Source organism: Protopterus annectens, chromosome 6.part0, assembly GCF_019279795.1.
Source record: "Protopterus annectens isolate FY-2018-M chromosome 6.part0, PAN1.0, whole genome shotgun sequence".
NCBI lineage: Eukaryota > Metazoa > Chordata > Ceratodontiformes > Protopteridae > Protopterus > Protopterus annectens.
The window spans coordinates 1,139,499,676-1,139,525,110 of record NC_056737.1 but is presented as its reverse complement, the minus strand read 5'-3'; the positions used below and the strand labels follow the sequence as shown (position 1 = coordinate 1,139,525,110).

The 25,435-nt window shown below is 39.9% G+C and overlaps 1 protein-coding gene across 10 annotated transcripts in view; it reads left to right on the top strand.

Annotated features, from left to right (window-relative positions):
* PKP4 (plakophilin 4) overlaps nucleotides 1-25,435 on the top strand; it is a 3,210,231-nt gene that overhangs the window by 2,615,892 nt on the left and 568,904 nt on the right. For all 10 annotated transcript variants that reach the window (XM_044074755.1, XM_044074756.1, XM_044074758.1 and 7 more), the window contains one exon: nucleotides 1,815-2,028. In XM_044074755.1, coding sequence (XP_043930690.1) covers nucleotides 1,815-2,028 — 214 coding nt within the window. The remainder of the gene's footprint in view (nucleotides 1-1,814; nucleotides 2,029-25,435) is intronic.

Genomic DNA, 25,435 nt, shown 5'->3' with positions numbered 1-25,435 from the left:
TGATGTTTTGCTATAGCTACCCCAGCCTAACTTGCTTTTCAGAATTATGCTAGATGCAGTTGATGAGCAGATGTAACCAAGCAACTGTCAGACCATCTGCAGCACTGCAGATGGTCACTTAAAAGTTTATGCAGTCATTCATGCTTATTCTGTTAGCATGGAAGGTTGGTGCCTTCTTATCCCTCACTCCTCTGAAGTTTCAAAACAGAGGGAGGAGATTCCTTAACAATGGCATACCTATTATAATACACAATGAAGTTTTGTACCACACTGAAAGAGCAGCTGAAAGAAGTGCCAGCTAACGATAAAACGTATCCATCCAAAATCCAGCCCTAGTAATTTAATAATTAACTAAGGAGAGCATGGTCAGGGTGTTTACATAGATGACTGATTCATCTGCAGTCACCATTTAAGACAGTGTCCTTTGCTCCAGGAAGCACTTTTTAGAAATGTATTTTCCCAATAAAGGCATTCAATGGGGTTAGGATATGGGTGTGCTAAGTGAAAGACCAGCTCTGTTATCGTTTGTAGTTGCATCTGTCAACAAAGGAATAATTAGTAGGGCATGTAAAATACTGCATGATAACTATGGGAATTAATTGAAAAAGATTAGAAAAAACTGAGAAAAAGCTTGGAAAGGCAATATACAAAGCAGTAATGGCAGGACTTGTATTACTCCCAAGTAGCAACAAGGGTCAAAAGGTTTTGGATTTTCACATGGAGTGTTTGACTAGATCATTTTGTACTCCAAACAGAATTCAGAGCACTTTTCCTAGAGTGCATAGTAAATGTTGAAGGTGTGATAGGAGGGGGAGAGAGAAATTGAGAACATGTTTTTGCAAATCAGCAAGTTAACAAATTTTTAAAATTCCTACAAATTACTTTGTAAGAATTGTTGAGGGGACCTAGTAGTTTTAAGTAAGGCAATGATTCTTTTGAGCTGGCACTTACAAGTTTTATGCTATGGCTGCCAACAAAAAATATAGTAGAGAATAGAATCCAGAAACTAAACCATTTGTAATTGTAATAATGTTTATTTTAAAAGAGAATAAAGAACTGGTGGTCACTGGGAAGTTCAGAAAAGGGAAGAAGCAAGTTGCGTAGAAGTGGAAATTGTGGGAGTTGTATACACACAATAAAATTTAGGAAAAGGACTGAGGTTTAAGGAAAGACAGGAATTGGGCATTTTTTGTAATTTTGGAGTGAATGAATGTTAAAGAAAACTTACGTACACTGCTTGAAAATAATGACAAATTTTACTTTTTTCCGGTATGTTAACGTATGTGTACCTATGTCATTGTTTAAAGTGTGATTTAATTATAATGATTAAAATGCATTTAATGGAGTTTTACTCATAACATTTTAAAGCTGAAAGTGACAGCTTTAATGCAGTTCAGGATATTAAGGTACTTATCACTGTGTACCATGGGATATTGGCTCTCTTTCTGCTCTTATGGCCTTCTTAAACATGCAGCCGGACACTGGTAGTTGACTGTACAGCAGCGTGGTTAGGCAGTTTATGTACAAGAACAGCTGTTGTCTTTAAAACTAAGGAGTAATGAATCAGAACTTTTACACTCTGCTAACACTTCATTTAGTTATTTACAAAAATAAAAAGAAGAGAGTAAGTACCCCTCGTGTTGTGGATTCCAGAAGTTGACAAGCCAAGTGACTGTCGTTGAAGTTGATACATTTCCTAATGTGTTGTGTAGTGAGATCTTCTGTTGAGCTTGAGGCCAGTATGTGTTTCTTTGACCTTTGGTGTATAGAATGTGTTAGTAGTAACAAATGTGCATTTCTGTCTTTCCACACAGGTATGTCGTCTGGGTGGAATTAAGCACTTGGTCGATCTTTTGGATCACAAGTCACTTGAAGTTCAGAAGAATGCTTGTGGTGCGCTGCGAAACCTTGTATATGGCAAAGCTACTGATGACAATAAGATAGCAGTGAAAAACAGTGGAGGGATTCCTTCACTTTTGCGTTTGTTGAGAAAAAGTGTTGATGCAGAAATCAGAGAGCTTGTAACAGGTAGGTGTAAGAATGCAACGCATTTTCTGTAATCAGATAAGATTTCCAAAACCAAACAGCAGGCTGAAGAACTACTTAATTTCTATGATTTACCTCTGCTATGATGGATTTTCATGTTTTGACTTAAATTCCAGTCTCCTTGTGCTGGAAGAACACAGAGCAGGCAACTTCAAGTGATTCAGTACTTGGATTTATGATTAACTGCAGAGTTCAGCATCAGTGTCAGTTACATCAGGCCAGTCTTTTAGATTGTACAAGACAGGCACTAGGCCCTAGATTCATGTTTTTATTACAGTCAGATTGTACGAGACGGGCACTAGGCCCTGCATTCATGTTTTTATTACAGTCAGATTGTACGAGACTGGCACTAGGCCCTGCATTCATGTTTTTATTGCAGCTTCCTGGAGCAGTATTAGCTGATATCTTTTCCATGTAGACATTGGTGACTGTATATCATGTGTAGCTGTTTTCCTGTTATCAACTGCCTTACGTCATAGTTTCTGATGATGGCACCAAAGTCTTAAACTTTTCAACCTAGCTTAATGTATTTTTAAATGTAATTTTCCCTGCATAGTTTGCAGTGAGTAGCCTTAAGAAGACTTCAGATGTTTTCAGGTTTAATAAGATCATAGTGATGAACTGTATCTGCTGCTTTAGTATTTACCGTTGTATTTAGGCCAGCAAGGTGCATCACTCAGTATTGCTGAAGCACTAGAAATATACTAGATTTCATTACTGTGAATGAAGAGAGTGGGAATCTCTAAAAGCCCGCTTTCTTTTTTTCTCTTTCTCTGGGCTTCTAGGCCTGTAATCAACTGATGGGAACAAACATTACAAGACTGATAAGCCAAAGCTGAAGTTTATTACAATAGGTAGTCATGAGGCTTGCAGTCCAGGGAATCATTAAGAAGCCCAGCTCAAATTTCCAGTTACTCCCAAGTACTGGTTGATTAAGTGACTTGTCAAGGTCATACAGAATGCAAATTAAATCCAAGAGAATCGAACCCTGTACCATAGGAACTACAACTCACAGCTTTTACCCTCTGCACCAACTGACAGATGTATTGATTTGGGGTCTATATCAGCTTATTGAAAGCTGAAAAGAGCGAATGCTTTTGATTGAACCCTAAACGTCGAACAACCTAAATATCGAAGACACGGAACAGCGATTTTTTCCCGGGGGGGCACTGTTCCGCAAAAAACAAAAAAAACAAATGGAATATACCAAGTCCGAGAAACTACCACAGTGGAGGAAATAGCAAACTCCCAAAAATGGCCCAGCAATTTTTTTCCCAGGGAAAAAAATCGCTGTTCCATGTCTTTGATATTTAGGTTGTTCGTTTAGGGTTCGATCAAAGATCGTTTGCTCTTTTCAGCTTTCGATAAGCTGATATAGACCCATTGATTTGTATTTCAGAGCTCTCACAAGTCATTCGCTGCTTTGGCATTGACTGTGTAACATTTGGTTGTGTAACATTTGGTTATAGGGTGGTTTAAGTAATGATACTTGCACCATCTACATGTGGCGAGCTTTATCAGCATATATTTCAGCACTGTATGTTGATGTTAGATACCAAGCATTTGATATACTTTGTGAACGTTCACTGCAGCTACCAAATATATTAAAACTATGCAAGTGTGTTACTTCCAGTGATTCGGAGGTCAAAAGTCTCATTTTATTTTGAAGTAGAACTGTATACATAAATATAATCATTAGATAACAAAGTATCATTACACTTGTTAGTGTTGCATTTCAGGGTGTTTCTTCTTTAGAAAACACATTACTGATATTAATTTATTTTCAGAGTACCAGAACATCTCAGAATTTCAGTGTTCCTTTCATTTTCCTTGTTTTAAGTACCAAAGACTTGTACAAAGAATCAGGTTTATCAAGTGCAAGCCAGCATTTATCTTTCTGTCCTTGTTACTACATATTTTGCTGCCTTTCTTAACCTCTTCCATATGTGGAGTATTTAGGAGCAGGCAAACAGCTTTTGGAGGGTGTCCATGTCTTGCACTGAATCATTGTACAGTGCAAAAAAAAATAAAATAAATGTCAAGCTGCAATGAAATTTATAAGAAATGCAATGCATCCTAACGCACCCTGCAACCTTCATTTACTTTGATTTCCAGGAACAAAAGAATTGGCTCTCATTGGTCAGCATCACCAGTAAAGAAAAAAAGTCGTTCTCTGTTGAATTCTGATTGGCTGCAAACACAGCTTACATGTACCTACTTGTATATTAGAGGAAAACTTATGTATGCATCTTTTGAGTAGTCACAGCTGCCTTTTTGGTGTAGCCTTTGAAAGATGCTTTTATATTGTGAGGCTGTAAGAGATCGAAAAAGCCTAGTCAGTATGTTTTTTTTGTGCCTAGGATTTTGCATTCATTTCAAGTGAGTCCAAAGAGAGTGATTTGTTTTAACAACATCAGCATTTCTCTGTTTTGTTTTGAAAATTGCACATGGTAGAGGGTGCAAAGATTGCTGCAGTCTGCTAACACTTCTATTTAACTAGTTTCTGTTGTGTGCTGTATTTGAAGAGTAAAATATAAGGTATATTAGATCAGACACCACTGTGTGTGTTTCTCCTTACTTGTAAACCAAAAGGGCATGATCACCACCATAGTGTTGATAAATAAATTTGTATTCAAGTGTATGCTGCAAAAATTAAGTGAACATTTTTTGTAATTTCATTTTAGTCAAGCAAATGTAGCACTCTGGAGTTTAAAAATGTTTGAATTTATTTAATTTCTATTATTGTAAATCAACAGAAATATTCCTCCTCCGTAATAATAATAATAATAGTAATGTATTATTGACTGGATATTGGATTTAGAAGGCGCAGAAGAAATACAGGACATCTTTTAAAAATGTTATATGGGTTTTGTGTGTGTATATATATATATATATATATATATATATATATATATATATATATATATACACACACACACACACACACACACACACACACACACACACACACACACACACATATCTTCTTCTTCTTTCAGCTTTTCTGAGTTAGGGGTCGCCACAGCGGATCACCTGTCTGCTCATGATTGGCAGTGGAGTTTTACAGTGTCGAGTTGCCAGCCCGGCGCCCAACCTTCCATAGAAGGCACACACATGCACGCATGCCTAGGGCCAATTTAGAGTGTCCAGTCCCACCTACAGCATGTCTTTGGGATGTGGGAGGAAACCAGAGCACCCAGAGGAAACCCACACGACCACAGGGAGGACATGCAGATTCCGCACAGAAGGCACCCCAGCAGAGGATCAAACCGGAGAACCTCTTGCTGTGAGGCGGCAATGCTAACCACTGCACCACCGCAGCCACCCTGTATTTATGTATGTGTATATATACACACACACATATATTTGTATGGATCTACTTCACATGACTGAACTCTCATTTGACTGACTTTCATTTGACCAAGACCAAAATATCTATTTTTCAAATTACTGAAAACTCACTTGACTGAAACTCATTATATTGAAACCTTATAAAGCTAAATTTCAAAATGCTAACTTGTAAACCATAGATGTGCACACTTACAACACCAATGACTAACTCTTTCCAGAACTTAAAAACTTACTTACATATATATACCCTCTTAACAGAAACCGGACGATATAAACCAAACTAGGAGGGGGGGCTACACCCCAACTATGTATTCTAACTCCAGGTTCGTACTACAGTGGAGAAAAGGGCATGTACCTTTTACTTACCTTTCAGTAGTCTACATACTGCCACTACTGCTGGGAGCGCACAGAACATCTGCCATATTACTTTAGATACTTTTCTTAAAAATGTAAACGGACATGCCCACATTTAGAACTACTACAACACTACTTTATACATGACTATCGGTATTCTGACAATCAGCATTATAAGTTACAGTAATTCTTTTTATCACAAGCAAGTCATAGGAGAAGGGATTTCCACATCGTGTCTGTGGCTTACAGTTCAATATAATGAGATTCAGTCAAATGAGTTTTCAGTATTTTGAAAATTCAGTATTATGGTCTCTGTCAAATGAAATTGTCAAATGAGATTTCAGTCATGTGAAGTAGATATATATATATATATATATATATATATATATATATATATATATATATATATGTATATATATATTTATTTATTTATTGATATATACATATACATAAATATGTGTGTGTTTTGGGTATAGAAGACAGTTCTGAAGATGAAGGTAATGCATACACATGCAAACATTTGCTCACATTTATTTATTCTAGCAGTGGACACTAATAAAGGACTGTAATAAATATGTTTATCTGGCAGAGTACAGAAAACTTTGTGTATCATCACTCTAAGCATTTATCATAGTGCTACACATGATGAGACATTTTATCTTAATTTTCTGACACCATCAGACATCATAGTTCAGCAGTGTTCACTCATGAAAAATGAAACTTCACACATTGAGCATGCAAAATTTATGCATAACTGCCCCCCCCCCCAAAAAAAAAAAAAAAAAAAAACAGCACCCATTTAACATCTGCCTAAAATGAAATCTTCCCTTATCAGGGGTTAAAATAGGAATTGGCATCACCACTGGGCACACTTCTCAACCACAGCCTAAGCACTGGCTTTCTCCCAGTGGAATGGAAAACTGCTACTGTCATCCCTTTGCACAAAAGGGGGTACATCCACGGACCCTGGGAACTATAAACCCAATAGTCTGACCAGCCTTATTTGCAAGGCCATGGAATGAATCGTCATGGACCTTATTAACAAAGATGTAGGCAATCTCTAAATGCTTGACTCCACCCAGTTTGGCTTTGTCAAGGGGAGATCATGCCTCTTATTCTTGGACTTCTTAGAGACAGTCACCAAAGCCCTAGATGGGGGCAAATCTGTGCATGCAGCCTACCTAGACTTAGCCAAGTTCTTTGACACAATCCTCTACTAAGGCATCATTGACAAACTCACCCAGCTGGGTATCAACCCATAAACTGTCATTTGGGTTACAAACTGGCTCACTGATGGAGCTCATACAGTCAAAACAGTGGACTCCACCTCATCCAGCAGACCTGTAGCCAGTGGTGTCTGGGACCCCTACTGTTCGAAATCTACTTCTCCAAAGTACAGGCTAAAACTAATGGACTGTGGCTGACAAAGTTTGCTGATAACTGCAAACTGGGAGCAATCATTGAAATTTATAGCAATGTCAACATCCTGTAAGAAGGTCTTACACAGACTAATGACTGGTACCACAGTCTTGGTCTTAAGCTTACTACAAAAAAATGCATTATCCTCTACTTCGGCAAAGGTGATGTTCCTGCAAACTACAGCATCAATAGCAATATCCTAACCACACAGTCAGTGGTGAGTGATCTGGGCACACAGATTGACCGCAAACTTAACTTCAATCACCATGTCTCCACAGTGGTAAGAAGAGCATTTTTTATTGCTCATCTCTTAGTAAGGCCATTGCCTCCAGAAAAAAGAGGTTATAAACCCCCATGTACCTTCCCTCATCAGGTGTACAATGCCCTTTCCAAACACCTACATCAGTTGGAGAGACCACAAAGGTTCCTTACAAAGAAAATTCAGGGTCTTCAAAATTTGTATTATGCGGACAAACTGAAATCATTGTCACTTTACTCTGTGTCGTACTGATTGCTCAGAATTAACCTATGCCATGCATGTAGAGCAGTGTCTGACTCTGCTTTAATGGAAATGCTGCACATTCGCAAGTCAAATGGCACACTGGTCACTTGCTCAAAGGACCTTATCCTACTATGTGACATCAACAGAACTTGCTGGAGAAGACAGATTTGTCATACAGACACTGCCCCACCTTTGGGAGAAGCTTCCTGTTCATGTTAAGCAAAGTCCCTCATAGGCCCTTTTTAAATGTAATTTGGACAACTAGATGGGTAACCAGAAATTCACCCCAGGGGTTCCACCTGTGTCCCTCTTGGACAGGGACAACAGGTGCTGATTTTAGTGTCTGGGGAGAGACTACTGTAGAAAACCATGAAGATTTATGGATTAATTGTTTAGTATGGTACTCTGTAGTGAGGTTAGATTGTGCCTAATGTAGCAGTACTTGATGAAAAGTCAGAACTAAGTTTGCCAAATATGATAAATAGTAGTGATTCACCTCATGGCTACTCTCTGGCTGTTACTAGTACTACATTTGGCTAGGAGTTATTGCCCCTTTGCCCCTTTTCTCACCATAACCAAAATGGTAGCAGCAATACTTAGCTGGTTTCTGAGAAGCAGGTGACAAGCTCTTTGGTGATCAGCAGTATCGTCCCAAATGTTGCATAGGTCTGTAGTCTTTTTGTAGCCTTTTCCTAGGTGCATGACCTGGATGACACATACAGCAGCTTGGTGCAAGAGAGCTAAACAACACAAAGGTCCAAAACAAAACCAGCTACGGGAAATTCCCATCCACACTGCCCAGTCAGAGACCATTGAGAATTAATGCCCTTGGGTGCCTTCTCCCACCAGAAGTAGAACAGCAGCACTAATCCCAAGCTGGCTTCCAAAAGACAGTTTTCAGGTTTTCCATTGATTGGTAGTCTCCAGGAAGGCTAGAAAATAATGCTCCTTCTCTCACCAGGGGCAAAACAGTAGCACTAATCCCAAGCCGATTCCTGAGAAGAGGTTTGCTATCATTGATTCACTTGTAGTTGTTACATAAATGAATGATAAGATAGTAAGAGAAGTGTAGTCCCCTAAAGCTGATATATAATCTTGAATTGCTTACATACCTCTCAAACTCTTAGTGCAAGAAATCTGGACAAAGCTCAATAAAATGGGGGGACAAAGGCCCAAAAATAGAGACATATTTTAAATATTGCTCTTATCAACTCAAAGTTGTTAGAGTAACAAGGTTTGTTTTAACATACATTTTCTGAAGGATTTGAAGTCTAAAGTTTAATCTCTTTGTAGACAGAACAGAGAACAGAATATTTGCTAACCTGCCCTAAACAATTCTAAAACTCTAAGAAAAAAGGCAAATTTAAAATAAAACAACTAAAAAGCAAAACAAATTGGTTGAAACGAATAGCAATAATGAAGAGCAAAGAACAGAAAAAGAAAAATTGCAAACCTTAAATGATGAATTCCAAAGTAATCTCTCAACAGCAGAAGTCACAGATTAGTTGTAGCTCCCAAAGGACAACACTTGAAGTATGAGCATTTTCACTGTTTTAGTTAATTCGTCAATTAAATTGATCAGATGACTTTGCTTGAGCTGAGCCATAAGGCAACAGATCATTTGAACTGCACACTGAAGTGTGGATGGGGAACTATTGGAGAGATTTTACTTATTGGATAGGTATTTTCTTATGTAGCTTTTTTACGTGCAGAGTTTGGCTTGGAAATAGTCCAAAGATATATTAAGTGATAGCAGCAACATTTTAAGCATGGGCATTTGTAATAAAAGCATATGTGTTTTTGTATGTAGCTTTGTGCAGGGAATGACCATGTGCGTTTATAGTGAGCTGTCACTGAAGAGAGGTTACTCCATAATCTGAAGAAGGTACAGTTGTAACAAAAATGACTAATCACATGGTAAGGGAACAGTGTTGCCCTAACGCTGCTGTATAAATCTGGCTTGCTGATGACTGTAATGCATTATTGTAAGCTAGTCATTGACATTTTGGGAAGGGATGGTGTATATTTGTAACTGCTACTTCACATTTCCTCTGGGTTCATAAACATTTAGGTTTATGTTATGCTATTTCATGTTAATTTTGCTGCATGTCAGCACGTCTAAATGCATTACCATCCAGTTGCCTTGTGTTAAACTGAATAAGCTTTCAGTTTGACTAGAAGTCTGTTGATGTGTGACAGATCCCTCTACTTGTCCTTTTAAGCATCATGTCTTTTAAGCTGTTTTGTAAGTGTTAGGAGAAGCACTGCCCCTCACCATTAGCTTCTGTCACCCGTACAGTGTGGAGGATATTTACTGTGGGAAGTCCATGTTCTGTTTAGTTGGTCCAAGACAGGAAAGCATGCCTGGTTTACCAGTTTAGTGAGAAGCATGGTGCCTTTCAGTCTGTCAACCCCAGTTATTTATCGGCTGCCAGAGAGTTCTTCTCAGATGTGTGTATGTGTGAGATGATCTAGGCCCAAGGCTAAAATAGTATATTGTTTTTGCATATTCCCTTTTAGCAAAGTATTTGGCAAGTATTTAATTTTTTAAGCAGCTGCATGCAACGAAGTGTGCCACCATACAGTAAACCTATTTTCTTCAGTCTCCTGCCTTGAGTTGAGACTTAAAATTCCTCTCTGTATCTTTTTCAATATGTGGAAATGTTTTGCACAGGTGCAGTAAACAGCTGCCAGTTAATTTTCTCCAATTCCAGCATTGTGCATTCAGAATTTAATTTGCAGTGGTGGTGGTGTCATTTCATTGTAAAAGGAAAACTGTTACAGCTAAGAAAATGAAAACCAGAACAAGAGGAGATAATGCAGTATTCATAATATGTTCAGTGCCCCCCCCCCTTCCCGGGATACTGTAGGTCTTTGTAAACATAATGAAAAGACAACTGCTGATCCTGTCTAACCTCCCTGTGTAAGAGACTGTAAGGAGGTTTGCCATTACTGTGTTTACTTATGAAAGTGCTGTAGATGCTGCTTGAAGATAACTTGCAAGATGTACAACTATTTGCTGTAGCATTGGAAGGGTCTTTACTGCTGATGAAGGCTGTACTTTCACACAAATACAGACTTGGATTGTATTATACATCAATTTGAGCTTTTTATTTGTGTATTTATACTTGTCATTTGGAATTTAAACATGTTTTCACATCTTGTTCCTATATTGTGCAGTGGTTAATATTAGTAATTTTTTGCTGCCTGACTTTGATAACTGTCCTTATGTCAGAGATTATAGAAAGCCTTGATATCCTCAGGTCATTCACTCCCACATGGAAGTTTTTGGTTGTAAAATTTAAGAATGGATGAAACCTGGTGGTAAGGTGTCCAGGGACTCTAATGATTTGCTACTTGTCACTTTATGGTTCTGTATATTTGATTGGGCATTTGTGTGTGTGTGTGTGTGTGTGTGTGTGCAAGTGTGTGTGCATGCGTGTGTGCGCGCACGCGTGTGAGGAATACAGATGACTGCATGTTAGGCTGGCTGTCACTTCGCTCTTACACTCATTTAGATACCAAGATTTTTTTAGCCTGAGTAGTGTAGAAGAAGTAAAGTAAATTTTAATGTGAAGAAAAGCATCATGGTACTATGTGGCGCGAAAATTGTAGACTTCACATACACATTAGTTACACTTACAAAATGGAGGAAAAGACTGCAGGGAACTTTCAGCAGGGGCTTCTCATTTGAAGTGCCACATCTGGACCCTTGCTGCACTGTTAACAGGTAATCCGTAATCTTGATTTGCTTTTACATAGTTGTGGTGGGGTCTGTTACTGAATACAGTTTCCTTCTGCACTTAACTAAATGCCTTGGTCCAGTCAGAGAAAGTGCTAGAGATGTGGTGTACATCAGTCAGGTAGACTTAGTGAAGTATATTCATTCAAGACTCACAGACTGAGAGCACAATTAGCCATTTGTTTTTTTAAATTGTTTTACCTCTGCATGCAGTAGCCTTTTCTTCCCTAACTAATTAATACAGATGTACACACACACGTGCGCGCGATTCTTATGGTTGCCAGACTTCTGAAGCTGTAAAATAATTTGCGTATTTCTTTACAACACAGTACTCCATTGAGCATGTAAATAAAAAAAAAAAATCAGCAAAACTTGCTAGCCAGGAATAATAGTTTTCAAACTTAACAGCCAGAGGCCTGGAACTTTTCATTCACTGTGAATCTGTTAACATTGTTACTTGGGATAAAGATTGACTGACAGCCTTGTCATTTGCAGCCAGTCCTGCTTCGCTTTTAAGGCGATATGTTAAAGGCACTATAACATTCCCTTATGTATTCTCCAGTCATCACAAAAAAATCCTTTCTACATAATAGGCATTCTTTATTTTTAGCATAATCTCTGTTCTTAGTAACATCTTATGAATAGCTACATCAGTATGAGAGTAAAGTGCCCTCTCAAAGTTGTAGACTCTTCAAGGCTGTTAGGTGGAGGCAAGAAGGGGCTGGCAGTCAGTAACTGGGGTATAAATGGAATATCCTAGTCCTTGTCTTGCCACTTTCATTTTTATAAATATTAATTTCCTAACCAAATCTTGAAAAACTAGATCAGAAGACAACCATGTCGTCTTTTTGAATAGCCTTCAGAATAAAAGAAATTTTGAACTCGAGAAATTTGTAAGTTGTGTTTGCTTCTACATTGGAAATTGGTACTTCATTCAACGTTGACTTTGCATTCATCCATTTTGTCAAATTTAATTTTTTAACAAGACCATGCATCTCCTTAAAGAAGCAGAACTTTACTACATAGATGTTTCTTTCATTGCTTTTAGTTTCCTCTGGTTTCACATTGGTTGCAATACAAATATTCAATTTGTAGAAGTTAACACAGAACAAATGAAGAAAACAATTGCCTTATCTTTCTTAATGAATACCTTTACTGGACAAATTTCTTGTCATGTGCAACACATTGGATTAGATGTTGTAACATATCCACCCCTACCTTCAAAATATTATGACATTTCAGACTTTCAGTGTTTCTAGTCTTATGTCAGCTGCATTACAGAAAATTACAGAGAACTGGATAATGTTCCAACCTTTGTTTAACCATGCATATTTTTCTTAAATGGGCAACAGATTTCTGTTTTTGTAACTGCTTCATTGGGTAAGTGCATATGTTTTGAAATTTTGCTTCTTCGCTAAAAACCTCCTTTCTGTTTTGTAGCTTCTGAAAAGATGTAATAGTCAGGAAAATATGTCTGTGCCCTCCATTTCATCTCAAGGGCTGAGAGCAGTAATAATCAGTAATAAGGTGTTCTGTATTTGCATCAGAAAATTAGAAGGGGAGGGTTGTCAATGTAACATATTAATAAACCATGAGATAGTGGGTCTTGATGCAGTGAAAACATTCAGCGTAGTATTCTGTCATTTTGTGAGTAGGGCAATAGAAGCATTTGCATTCCTTGATACAATAACAAGGTTAATTAGAAGGATATATGAGGGATCGGAGGCTAAAATTAAAGTGGGAAGGTTCCTTACTGACAAGTTGTCTGAACAGAGGAACCAGGCAGGGGTGTCCTCTTTTCCCTTTATTTTTGTTATGCTTAGAGCCATTTGCAAGAATGTAAGTGCTGTGGTAATTAAGAAAAAATTATTTTATTTGCAGACAGTATTATTTTGTATCTGATAAAACAAAAAAGGCAACTCAAGTGTTAAGGAACATTCTGAGACAGTTTCAAGTCATTTCTGGATATAAAATTGATGAAAGCAAAACAAATGCTGTTAGCAGTAAACTATGTATCCACACGTGAATTGGATCAGCAATACCCATATTTATGGGGACATGACAAAGTTAAGCATTTAGGAGTATGGGTAAAAAAAATATTGTCTTATGGCAGCTTAAGGATAAGGGGGAAAGAGACTAAGCAAAAGATAATACAAAAACTGAGAAACAGGAAGCTCTTATTTATGGATATTGATATGAATAGCAAGATACAAGCAGTGAAAATGTTAAGCACCTTTAGTTTCATGTACAGTTCAGGCATATTTTTATCGATTAGAGGAGAAGTTGTGGACAGTAATAAAGAATTGAAGGATTTTATCTGGGAGGAGAAGAGGGCAAGGGTCAAGTGAGATAAGTTTGTCCTTCCAGTTGAATGAGGTGATTTAGGATTACCTGATTTGAAGGGATATTGTAGAGTTGTACAGTTAAGAGATTATGATGAAGCAGGTGGGAAATTCAAGAAGTAAGGAAAAGGTAGGACTTTGGATGCCAATTCTGAAGGAGGATGACAGCAGCCATGTAGAATATTATCTTTATAAAGTAGCAGAAAATATTGTGAGAATTAAGCCAACACAAGATGGAGAAAGGGATTGTACCCCTAATTGCAGTCATCCTTATTGGTAGAGAGAATAGGCAAGAGTGGTGTGGAAATTACTGGAGAAAACTGCCAAAGGAGCCAAAGTATTGAAAGCAGATAACTTGAAAGAGAAAGGTAATAGACTGGGAAGAGGCCAAGAAGACATTTGGACTGGAGGCTAGAGACTGCCTTCCCTATCATGGATGGATATCGGAGTGTAGGCAAAGAGAATGGATGGGGAATCCTAAATAATAAAAACTGCTCTTGAAGAGTTTTTAGCCGTAACAGAAGCTCTGTTAAAAAAGGGATAATTAGGGCATATAAAGTATTGCATTATAACTGTAAGAATCAATTGGAAGAGGTTAGAAAAGATTGGGTAAAGAGATTGCATAAGCAATTTACGAGGAAACAATGAGAGGACATATGTATGACTCTCAAATATGCAACAAAGTCTAGCAGATTTAAAATTTGTGCTTGGAAGTGCATAGATATTTTTGTACCCCAATATAAAGATTTTTTTTCTTCGTTAGATTTCAAATGTTGGAAGTGTGATGGGGACTAAAGAGGTAACTGGGAACATATGTTTTGGGATTGTTATGAGTTGGCAGAGTTTACAAATTCCCTACAGAGTACTGTCAGAAATATTGACTGAGCAAATGGGTGTAACTAAATGATTAGACGTACTAACGCCTTATGAGGTGAGGATATGTAAGGATTGTCAGGTTGTTAGTTACCAGTTCTGATGAAGTCCTGTGTTAGAAAGGAAGAAAGCATTAAACTGTTTTTTTTTCTGTTTGTGGATTAATAAAGTCCTTGGGTTTGTACTTGCTGTCTACTGAGTTCTTCAAGCTGGTCCAGGTTTGTGCAGTTTTGGCTTGGTTACTAGTTTGGGCCTGCACTTTTGCCATTATTGTTTCTGTGATGAGTCGGCAGACTTCAAAAATTCCCTACAAAGTACTAAGTAAGAAACATTGGATGAGCAAATAAGCGTAACTGGGGAAATGATTATTTCAGCTATGATACAATATCTGAATTGCCTAGACATAGTAGGGCCTTGTTAAGTTTAATTCTGGTGGTTGCCAAAAAGCAATTACTAGAAAATGTAAATCAAAGTCTAAATCAACTATGTTTGAAGTAGTGAATATTGTAACAGTATAGGAGCAAATGACATATGCAGCAGTGGTACAGCAGTAGCGTTGTTGCCTCACAACAAGAGGTTCTCCTGTTCTATTCTCTGCTGGAGTGCCTTCCGTGTGGAGTCTGCATGTCCTCCCCGCAGTCGAGTGCCCTCCAAAAGACATGCGTGGATGGGCGTGCCTTCACTGAAGGTTGGGCGTCGGGCTGGCAACTTGGCACCATAAAAAAAAAAATCAAGTGCCAATCAAGTGCCAATCATGGTTCTGCTGTGGTGACCCCTAACCAGGAAAAGCTGAAAAGACAAACATAGGAGCAAATTACATAGAAAAAATGGAATGGAAATTGTGGGAAAGATGTATGTAGAATAATGTTTTGAAGGCGGAATCAGGTTTAAGGGAAGGCAGGAATTGATCAGTTTGTGTACTGTTGTATTGATGATGATTGTATAAAAGATTGTGTGATATGTAATGTTTGTAACTGTGAACATGTTAACGTGGTTTGTTTTCTTTTATATAAATGTATGTTTGTCTGTGTCTTAAATGATAAACTAATAAGTGTTAAAAAAACATAATCATAATCACCCAGTCACAATGGTGCAATTAATGTACTTGGAAGTATGTACGTCAGAGTGCTGTAAACACAAAGAAAACTTGTTCTAGAAATATAGCGATGTAGTAACTACTGCCTGAAATAAAACTCAAAAATTCAAGTTTTGTAGGACCTTATCTGTCAACCTGCAGATAATGAAAACGGGTACAAAGACTCTTGAAAAGTGGGTACATTCACCCAGAAATGTGGACATCTAATTAGTATAGAATTTGAATATCAAATAGCACATAACTCTTCCCACTTTCAGTAGTAATATAGGATACTGCTCAGAAATGCATTTGAAAAACAGTGCGACAAAAATGGAAAATAAACACATTATCAAAAAGCCAGTGTAAAATATGTAGATGTTAATGAGCTGCATTCGCAAAATTCTACAATACAGTGGAATTTGTTTTGCTTCTAAAAATGACTGATGTAAGATGTGTCCTCTGTCTTTTAATTATTGGTGTCACTAATATATTGGTCACATGGTGTGATTTTCTGCTTACTAGATAGCTTCAAAAATCACATGTGATGGTGGGGGGGGGTTTAAAAAATTGTACGAAGAGGTAAATCAAGCTCGAAAAGAGGTACATACCTCCAAAATTAGGTACATCATGTGCAGGGATAAATTAGGTGTGAAAATAGGTACGTTCTTCTGAAATAGGCACAATTGAAAGGTCTATGTGGGACCAGGTAGTTTCCTGTATAGAATCAATGAAACCATAACTAAACCTTTGTTGGTCAGGTTAAAATGTTAGTCTATAGGCATATCGTAGATTTGTAGAAACAGATTGTAGTGGTACAGCTCCCAAAGGGGAGTTGCATAACACACAGGCAATTTTGCACCTGTCTGAATGACCAGTTTTCTGTGGAAAATCATGGAGAGGGCATAATGGGAACCTATCCAAAACGTGACACAGGGGATCTGTTTCTGTTAGACTTGCAGTATGAGTTTAAGAGAAGGTCTTGTCGTTTGACTCTTTGCATTCTTTGAAGAGGGAACAACAGGTTTGAAGGGCCATTAGTGTATGCTGCTTATCTTGCTCTTACTAAGGCATTCACCTTGTTCTGCTCAAGGAAAACCTTGATCTGAGCATGGATTAACATTTAACTTATTTATTTATTATTTATTTTATTTTGCATTTGTTTACCTGGTTGGTCCAGCTGGATAAGAATTTACCCTTTTTCAGTGGAGACCCGAGGGGAAAAGCCCCAAACAGACATACAAGTAGAGACAAGTTTACAATAATACAGAGCAAAACAATGTCATGAATACAATGGATAAGAAAAAAAATAGTGTACTCAATAGAATTAAACATAGCTATATACAAAAATATAATAATAACGATGTAAAAGGAAAAACGATAATAAATCAAGAGGAATGCAGTAAGGGAATTAAGGTTATAGGAAACCATTTGAAAATAATATGGTATTATTAGATTAGAGGCAAGAAGGAGAAATTGTGTAAGTGCAGGGGGCCTTAGATCTGAGAAAGAAACTAGTGCAGGAGAAAAAAAAAGAGAAACGTGTATGTACAAGGGGCCTCAGAGATGGTACAGAAGAAGGAACTAATAGAGGAGGGATGTAGTGATCCAGAGGGAGCATATAGATATATAGTAAGTTATAGAAATAGAAAAGGTCTTCTAGATCAGACTTAGTGGTAAAGTGGGAATAGGGAGAGGGAGGGGTTAAGTAGGGTGGTTGCAGGTACATATAGGGTTGTTATGGAGATACAGTATCAGGTCATGTTTGAAGTTAGAAAGGGGAGGTATGGCTTCTGATTTGGAGTAATGGGTAAAATAAGAAAAAGGAAGCAGCAAATTTGGAAGGTAGTTACAGTAGTGTCCAACAGAGCTTTTTAGAGGAGCTACTGATTTTCAAGTTAGTGAGTGAAAAGTAGGCTTTGGGTAGCTAGATAAGCTGATGACCGAGAACTGGGTTAACAGTATTGTGAGTAATAGATGACAAAGTTCTCCACAAAACTGAGAATTATTAAAAAATTATCTCACTTTTAGTGACAGTAAATGTAACATAATGAGACTTTGCAAAATCTGAACTTTTTCAGAAAGGCTTTAGGAATGTACTAATATTCTGCTGTTTGTAGTTTTCTTAAAGGTAACTTTGGTCTGCTCTTTAGCATGATCTGCTTACTTGAAACTTTATGCCTGGAACTTACTGTTGAAGGAACCAGCAATCATTCTTGGAACCTGCAAAAAATTAAAAATCAGTAATAGAAAAAGAGGTGAAGTCTGCAGTGGGAGTGCCTGATGCATTTAAGGTGGAGGTGGTATTACATCAAATGATCAGCTCTGAGCCCTTTCTTATTTGCAATGGTGATGGACAGGTTGACAGACGAGATCAGACAGGAGGCCCCATGGACTATGATGTTTGCAGATGACATTGTGATCTGTAGTGAGAGTATGGACCATGTTGAGGAGACCCTGGAGAGTTGGAGATATGCTCTAGAGAGGAGAGGAATGAAGGTCAGCAGGACTAAGAGAGAATATGTGTATGTAAATGAGAGGGAGGATAGAGGAATGGTGAGGATGCAGGGAGTAGAGTTGGCGAAGGTGGATGAGTTTAAGTACTTGGGATCAACAGTTCAGAGTAATGGTGAGTGTGGAAGAGAGGTGAAGAAGAGAGTGCAGGCAGGGTGGAATGGGTGGAGAAGAGTGTCAGGAGTGATTCGTAACAGACTGGTGCCAGTAAGAGTAAAAGGGAAGGTCTACAAGAGGGTAGTGAGACCAGCTATGTTGTATAGGTTGGTGACAGTGGCATTGACAAAAAGGCAGGAGTCAGAGCTGGAAGTGGCAGAGTTAAAGATGTTAAGATTTGCAGTGGGTGTGACAAGGATGGACAGGATTAGGAATCAGTATATTAGAGGGTCAGCTCAGGTTGGACAGTTTGAAGACAAAGTCAGAGAGGTGAGATTGCGATAGTTTGGACATGTGCTGAGGAGGGATGCTGGGTATATGGGGAAAGGATGCTAAGGATGGAGCTGCCAGGTAAGAGGAAAAGAGGAAGGCCTAAAATAAGGTTTATGGATGTGGTGAGAGAGGACATGGGGGTGGTTGGTGTGACACAGCAATATGCAGAGGACAGGAAGAAATGGAAACAGATGATCCACTGTGGCGACCCCTAACGGGAGCAACCGAAAGAGAAGAATAGAAAAAAATAAACGTGGCAAGGTACATTATACAGTGCTGTCCGAGGTTATGAAATAAGCTTCATCTTTTAGTTAGAATGAGTCTGTCATTAAATTCTTTCAAGAATAATCGTGATATGTGTGAGAAAGTAAAAAATGCAAATGTTACTTCTTAAAAGTCATTAGTATATAAAAGCTTGGAATCAAATACAAAAAGCTAGGATCCAAGAAAACCTTATATTCCGTCTCTGTCTGTGAGTCTCATAATGAGTATCTACACCATTTTATAAAACAATCAACTCAGTTCTTCAAAAAACTTTTAGGGTTTAGTAATATCCTCCATTTTGGCGATATGTTACCAATTTTTTGGACAAGGTCTTTCCGCTCCTCAGCGAGTCTAGACCTGCTTGTCCTCTCCTCCCTCAGTGTGTCTGATTCATGTGGTGCATGTGAATCTGATCCAGCATAGATATTCTAATGCCATTTTTTTTCTGCTCAGAGTTTTCCAGCAGTTCAAAGATTACAGTATAAGAAAGTCTGTCTGTATGCACACTACATATGTGCAAAGGTTAGAGGGACTGGGACAAAAAACAGACTTTTAGCATTTCCGTGCAGGAGGTAGCAATACTGGTTTGATTTTTTCACATCTGCCACAACTGACCGATTTTGTGTCTAATTTCCAAGCCATGCTTGTAGGTAGAGCAGCCAGCATTTCTGAGATTTCAAGGAATGCCAGTGCACTCTCTCCATTCTGTCTTACAGCAGCTCAGTGATCCCATAAGTACAACTGCATGTGGTATGATCCTATGTTTTTTCTATTTTCTAACTGCATTTTTCAGGGCTTTTATTTGATGTGTATAGTATTGAACCTTGTACACTCTTAAGTCAGAGTGAACTGGTTGTGAGTGTTGTCTCCTCATCAAACACCTCTTGTAGTAGAGTCTTAGGATCCTGAATAGTCTGTATGAAACAGAATAAAGTGAGTAGTTCACCACCCAATCCATAGGATTTTTTTTTTTGTGTGAACTTTTGTGGTTCTCCATTTGCTTTGCCATTGATGTGGTAATTTGTAGAAACACGCCTTTGACGAAGCCGGAAGATAATATATTTTTTTTTGAGGTGAGTGGCCAGATTTTGGCACCAATCAAATTTTTTTTTTGCGACCTTCTTTCTGACAGGATATTGATATTGAGATTCTATGACCGCACTCCAGTTTGCGTTTGCAGGCAGTGTCAGCTATAGTCCTATGGATTTAGGATGTACTTCTTAAATGAGAGAAATGACATATCAAGTGTGACATATCAAGTTCTTCCACCTGTCTTCGAAACAGTGCTTTAAACAGTGGGCTACTCCATCCCCATTCCTCCATCACGTTAATAGTGATTGCTAGACTAATGACCCTAAAAGGCATTAGGCATTTTTGCGCCAGCTACCTATTGGTTGGGGGTTATATCCCTTTTATTTTTTTTATATATATATAAGGTTAGGTATAAGCCAGGCGTTGCTTTTGAGCTTTTTTCTTGCAGAGGCCAGATGTGATGCCAGGAGTGCATTGCATTTTCCCAGGTTCCACACTAATCCAGGTTGCACTTAGTAAGTGTAGGGAAGAACTTTATGAATGAAGATGAATGAAAGAGAAGGGACAGGCCGGCCAGTGCTAACCGGAATTCTTCTCGAACTGAAGTTGAAGAAGTTGTTAAAGTCTTCTAAAGCTAAGTCCCCATTGGGGATCCTTTTTTTTGCTCTAACCGATGTCAGACAAAGATGTCAGACAGCCGCTTGTCGTTTGTGGAAAGCAAAAACCAAAATACCACACCTTCTTTTCACGTTACTTAGGCCCCTTGACCACGCACCCCCATCCCCCACCCCACTTTTTTTTGCTTTTTGTCTAACTTAATACTATGATATATGTCGCTAGATAACAATATTTGTATTTTTGCTTTCACTTTACTTCCTGAGTGGCTTCATCCTAAGCCATCCGGCTCTCAGATCTTCCAAAAGACAGTAAAGACACAGACACTGCACATGTTTCCGTTAAGCTAGTCATCAGTTCTCTGGTCCTCTGGCGCTTTCGCAGGCCACTAACGAGATCCTTTCGGAGTCCAGTATGCCACAAAACTCTTCATCGACTAAGGATCCTGCAGTTGTCTTTACCTTGGATGGGTCCGAAGCCGCTGAGCAGGCACCGGCTTCCGAGGAAGTACTTGGCACTACCGATTCTCAACACAAACATGACAACTTCCTTCGAAAACTGCCAAGTTTCTAAGGCCCAGGGTATGAACCACACCCAAGAAACTGACAACCCCATCTCAGGCACCTGTTTTCCTTGCCTTAGTCTCAAATGCTTAAAATGGCAGATCATCTTATAATGGTGATCAGGGGCAGCCAAGCTACCTCTTCCAAAAGAAAGAGATTTGACCCCAGTAGTCTTATCTGAACAGGAGTCGATGACTCTGATGACTCTGATGCCTCTGAATATGAAGACATGCAACCCCTCTCTACTTATGAGGATTCTGATGCAGAGGAAATCCATTCCTTCAGCCTCTCCACCCGAAGATTTTTACTTTGGGGAAACCCTTCATACTTTTTAAGGGAGCATTTACTGCGGGAATGTCAGGACTACCCTCAGTCTAAAAAGAGACTCTGGGAATTTTTAGATCTTCCGCAGCACAGATCCCTGGCCATTCCTCCTGCCCTGGATGATGTAGATGATGTTTTCATGGAATCTAGTTTAATTCCTGACACCCTCCCTCCTGCTCCCAGGAAACCTGACAGGTATTACAAAGTCCCTGACTCTCAAAAATTTATTTTCAAAAATCCTACTGCTGACCCTGAGGTCATCTCCCAAGGACCTAAAGGAATTAAAGCAACTTCTGCTAAGAATCCCACCTCCTCAGATAGGGATTCCTGAGCATTAGACAGATTGGGTAAAAAAGTATACACCTCTGCTACCCGTGCTATTAGAGCACTAAATTGTCAGTTCCATATGCTAAAATTCCAGCAGCATACCATGGAACTTCTCAAACAAAAAATATCAACTTTTCCTGCTTGTGCAGAAAATAGAGTTACAAGATTTAATGCATTCTGCAAGTCAAGTAACTAAGTACACCTTGCAAAGTGGTTTTGATGCCCTAGAAACATCTTGCAGGGCAGCAGTCACCAGTTCTCTCCTTAGAAGTCATGCTTGGTGTAAGGAACAGCCCTTGCCAGACCATGTCGAATGTAAACTATTGGATGCACCCTTGCACAAAGACAACTTATTTGGCACCAAGGCAGAGGCGGTCTTAAAAAGATGGAAGAAAAAGCTAAATCTATGCAGACACTTAAGGATTTCCTGCAGGTCCAGCCACCCAGGTTCAGTAGGTATTGCCCATCCAAACACTGGTCCTTTCCTGCCCCCTCCAGGTCAGTTTAGCCCAGACCCAGAGGAAGCAGACCCCCCACCCCAGACAACAGCCACAGGGAATGCAGCGATCAAAGCAATGGAGTTACCTCCACTTCTAAACCGGGGAGTGCAAAGCCACCCCCTCATGGTAAGAACTCACAATGGCTCTCCACTTCCACCCCCTCCCTCTGCCCACCTGCACTTGCCACTGGGAGGAAAACTCCCTTTCCACGCAAGCACCTGGGCCACCATTAGCAACAACCGCTGGGTCCTCAACATAGTGTCCCAGGGATACAAAATTTCTTTCCACACTCTACCAACCCCAAAAGTGTTCCCAGATCTACCTCCAAACCAGTGGGCAGAGGCCAAAAAAGAAGTCCTTTCCCTGCTCTCCATGAGGCCAATACAGCATGTTCCTGCAGAACAGATAGGCCAAGGTTTCTACTCCAGGCTTTTCCTCGTACCCAGAAAAGAGGGCACCTGGCGCCCCATCCTCAATTTATCCATTCTAAACACCTTTCTGGTGATACCAAAATTCAGAATGCTCACCCTTCAGCAACTACTACCTATGCTCTCCAAGGATGCCTGGCTAGCCACCCTAGACCTAAAAGAGGCCTACCTACACATTCCAATCAGGGAATCATGCAGAAAATATCTACGTTTCAGGGCAGGATCTCTGCACTTTCAGTTCTCTGCGCTTCCCTTTGGCTTATCTACTGCTCCCAGAGTTTTCACAAAATGCCTGGCTCCCTCCATTGCTTTTTGCAGGCAAAGAAATATTCAAATTTACCCATACTTAGACGACTGCCTAATTCAGGCAGACAGTCAGGAAAAGTTGCTCAAGCACCTGGCCTTTGTAAAAGACCTACTGACCTCCCTAGGGTACACTATCAACGAAAAGAAATCCGAACTAGTACCCACCCAAAAAATTATATTCCTGGGAGCAAGCCTGGACACAGCATCCCAGGTGGCATTCCTTACACCAGAAAAGCAAACTTACTGACAGCCTATTTCTCTCAAATAGCCACCAGACCCGAGTTATCCGCAAGGAAAAACCTGCAACCTCTGGGGTTCATGGCATCTTGCATTCTACTCATTCCATATGCCAGACTGCATATGAGGAAACTTCAGTGGTACCTAAAAAGCCTTTGGTGTCAACAGTCTCAAGACCTGGAAACTCTTATACCAATGTTACCTTGTCTAAGGAAAGATTTCCTTTGGTGGGCAGCAGCATGCTACCACAACAAGGGACTACCCTTCTCACCACCCCACGCTGCCCAGACCCTCACCACAGATGAATCAGACTATGCCTGGGGTGCGCACCTGAACAGCAGGTGCATACAGGGCTAGTGGAGCCCACATCAACTACATCTGCACATCAACCAAAAAGAGATGTTAGCTGTCCAGCACGCATTGACAGCTTTCAGACCCCTTCTCTCTCCAGGGGCTCTACTGATCAAAACAGACAACACCACAGTGATGTGGTATATCAACAATCAGGGAGGGACTCACTCCTACCCTCTATGCGGGCTCGCCATGACCATTTGGCACACAGCCTCAGCCATGCAACTACACCTGTTAGCACAATTCCTGCCAGGCTCTCTAAACTCTCTGGCAGTCAGCTTAAGCAGAAATCTTCTGGACCCACACGAGTGGCAGCTAAACCAAAGAACCTTCACCCTTATAACTCAGAAATGGGGCACCCCGAAGGTAGACCTCTTTGCTTCCCATTCCAACCATCAGCTCAGCAAGTTCTGCACCAGGGAGCCTCACTGCAGGGCCTGGAAAGTGGATGCTCTATCTTTCCAGTGGGTCAATCTCTCGGTCTGTGCATCCCCCCCCCCCCAAAAAAGGGAAGGGGAATTCATGCATCCCCAATTGCAGACCCTCAGTTTGGCAGCGTGGCTTATTCCCTGACCACTGTACAAGCTACCAATCTCAGAAACAGGTTCTGTATGTTGTATGTGAGGCCAGACGCCCTAACACTAGAAAGTTGTATGCTGACAAATAGAAAAGGTTGTGCACCTGGATCCAGGCTAAGGGAGCCGATACGGCCAGCTCTCCCTACCTCTCCTTCTGCATTACCTAGCTGACCTACTACACACTGGTCTATCCTTTTCCTCTGTTAAAATTCATGCCTCTGCTATCTCTGCTCATTTCAGCACAGAGCCACCTCTTTTCTCACACCCTCTCATCAAACAGTTCCTAGGAGGGCTAACAACTTGAGGCCACCCAGAAGAGCACCTATGGGACCTAAACTTTGTGTTGGAAAAGCTCACCCTGCCCCCCTTTGAACCAGCAGGTTCAGCAGAGTTAAAGTTTCTCTCATGGAAGACGGCCTTGCTTTTGGCCATCACTTCAGCAAGAAGAGGATCAGAGCTACAAGCACTAATGGCTGTAGAGCCCTTCATCATTTTCCATGCTGACAGGGTCTCCCTCCGGACTAACCCATCATTCATGCCAAAAGTGGTGTCCACTGTGGCTCTCAACCAATCCATTCATTTGCCCACCTTTTTCCCTAACTCACAAAACAAGGGAGAAAGAATACTGCACTCTCTAGATGTGCACAGACAGCTCAGATTCTATCTAGACAGGACTAAATCATTCAGAAAGACTGATCAGTTTAGTTAGCTTTGCTGTAGGAGCAGAGGGCAAAGCCATATCCAAACAAATCATTTCCAAATGGATAGCACACTGCATCCATTTCTGCTACAAGCAACACGGGAAACCTCCCCCTAAGGGGGTCAGAACTCACTCTACCAGAGCAACCTCCACCTCTACAGCTTTCCTCAGAGGAGTCACCACCAGGGACATCCTGGAGGCTGCAACATGGACATCTGTTCATACCTTCACCAAGCATTACCACCTGCCTATCTTGTCCAAATCCAGGGCAGGCTTTGCCACTGCAGTCTTGCAGGGCATCCTAGCCAGCCCCAGTCTTCTTGACTGTCTCCACCCTTTTCCTCAGCTTTGGGAATCAACCCAAATGTAATGACTGCAACAGTGAAACACGAAGAACATAGTACAGTTGTGTAAACTTACCATAAATGTAGTAGATGTTCGAGTGTATTCACTGTTGCAGTCCTGGTTTCCCTTCCTCCATCCCCCTTTCTCTCTCTCTCTCTCTTATTACAAGAAACCTTTTGGTATTTACTTTCTACTGGTGGGGTTCTTCCACCATATCCTGG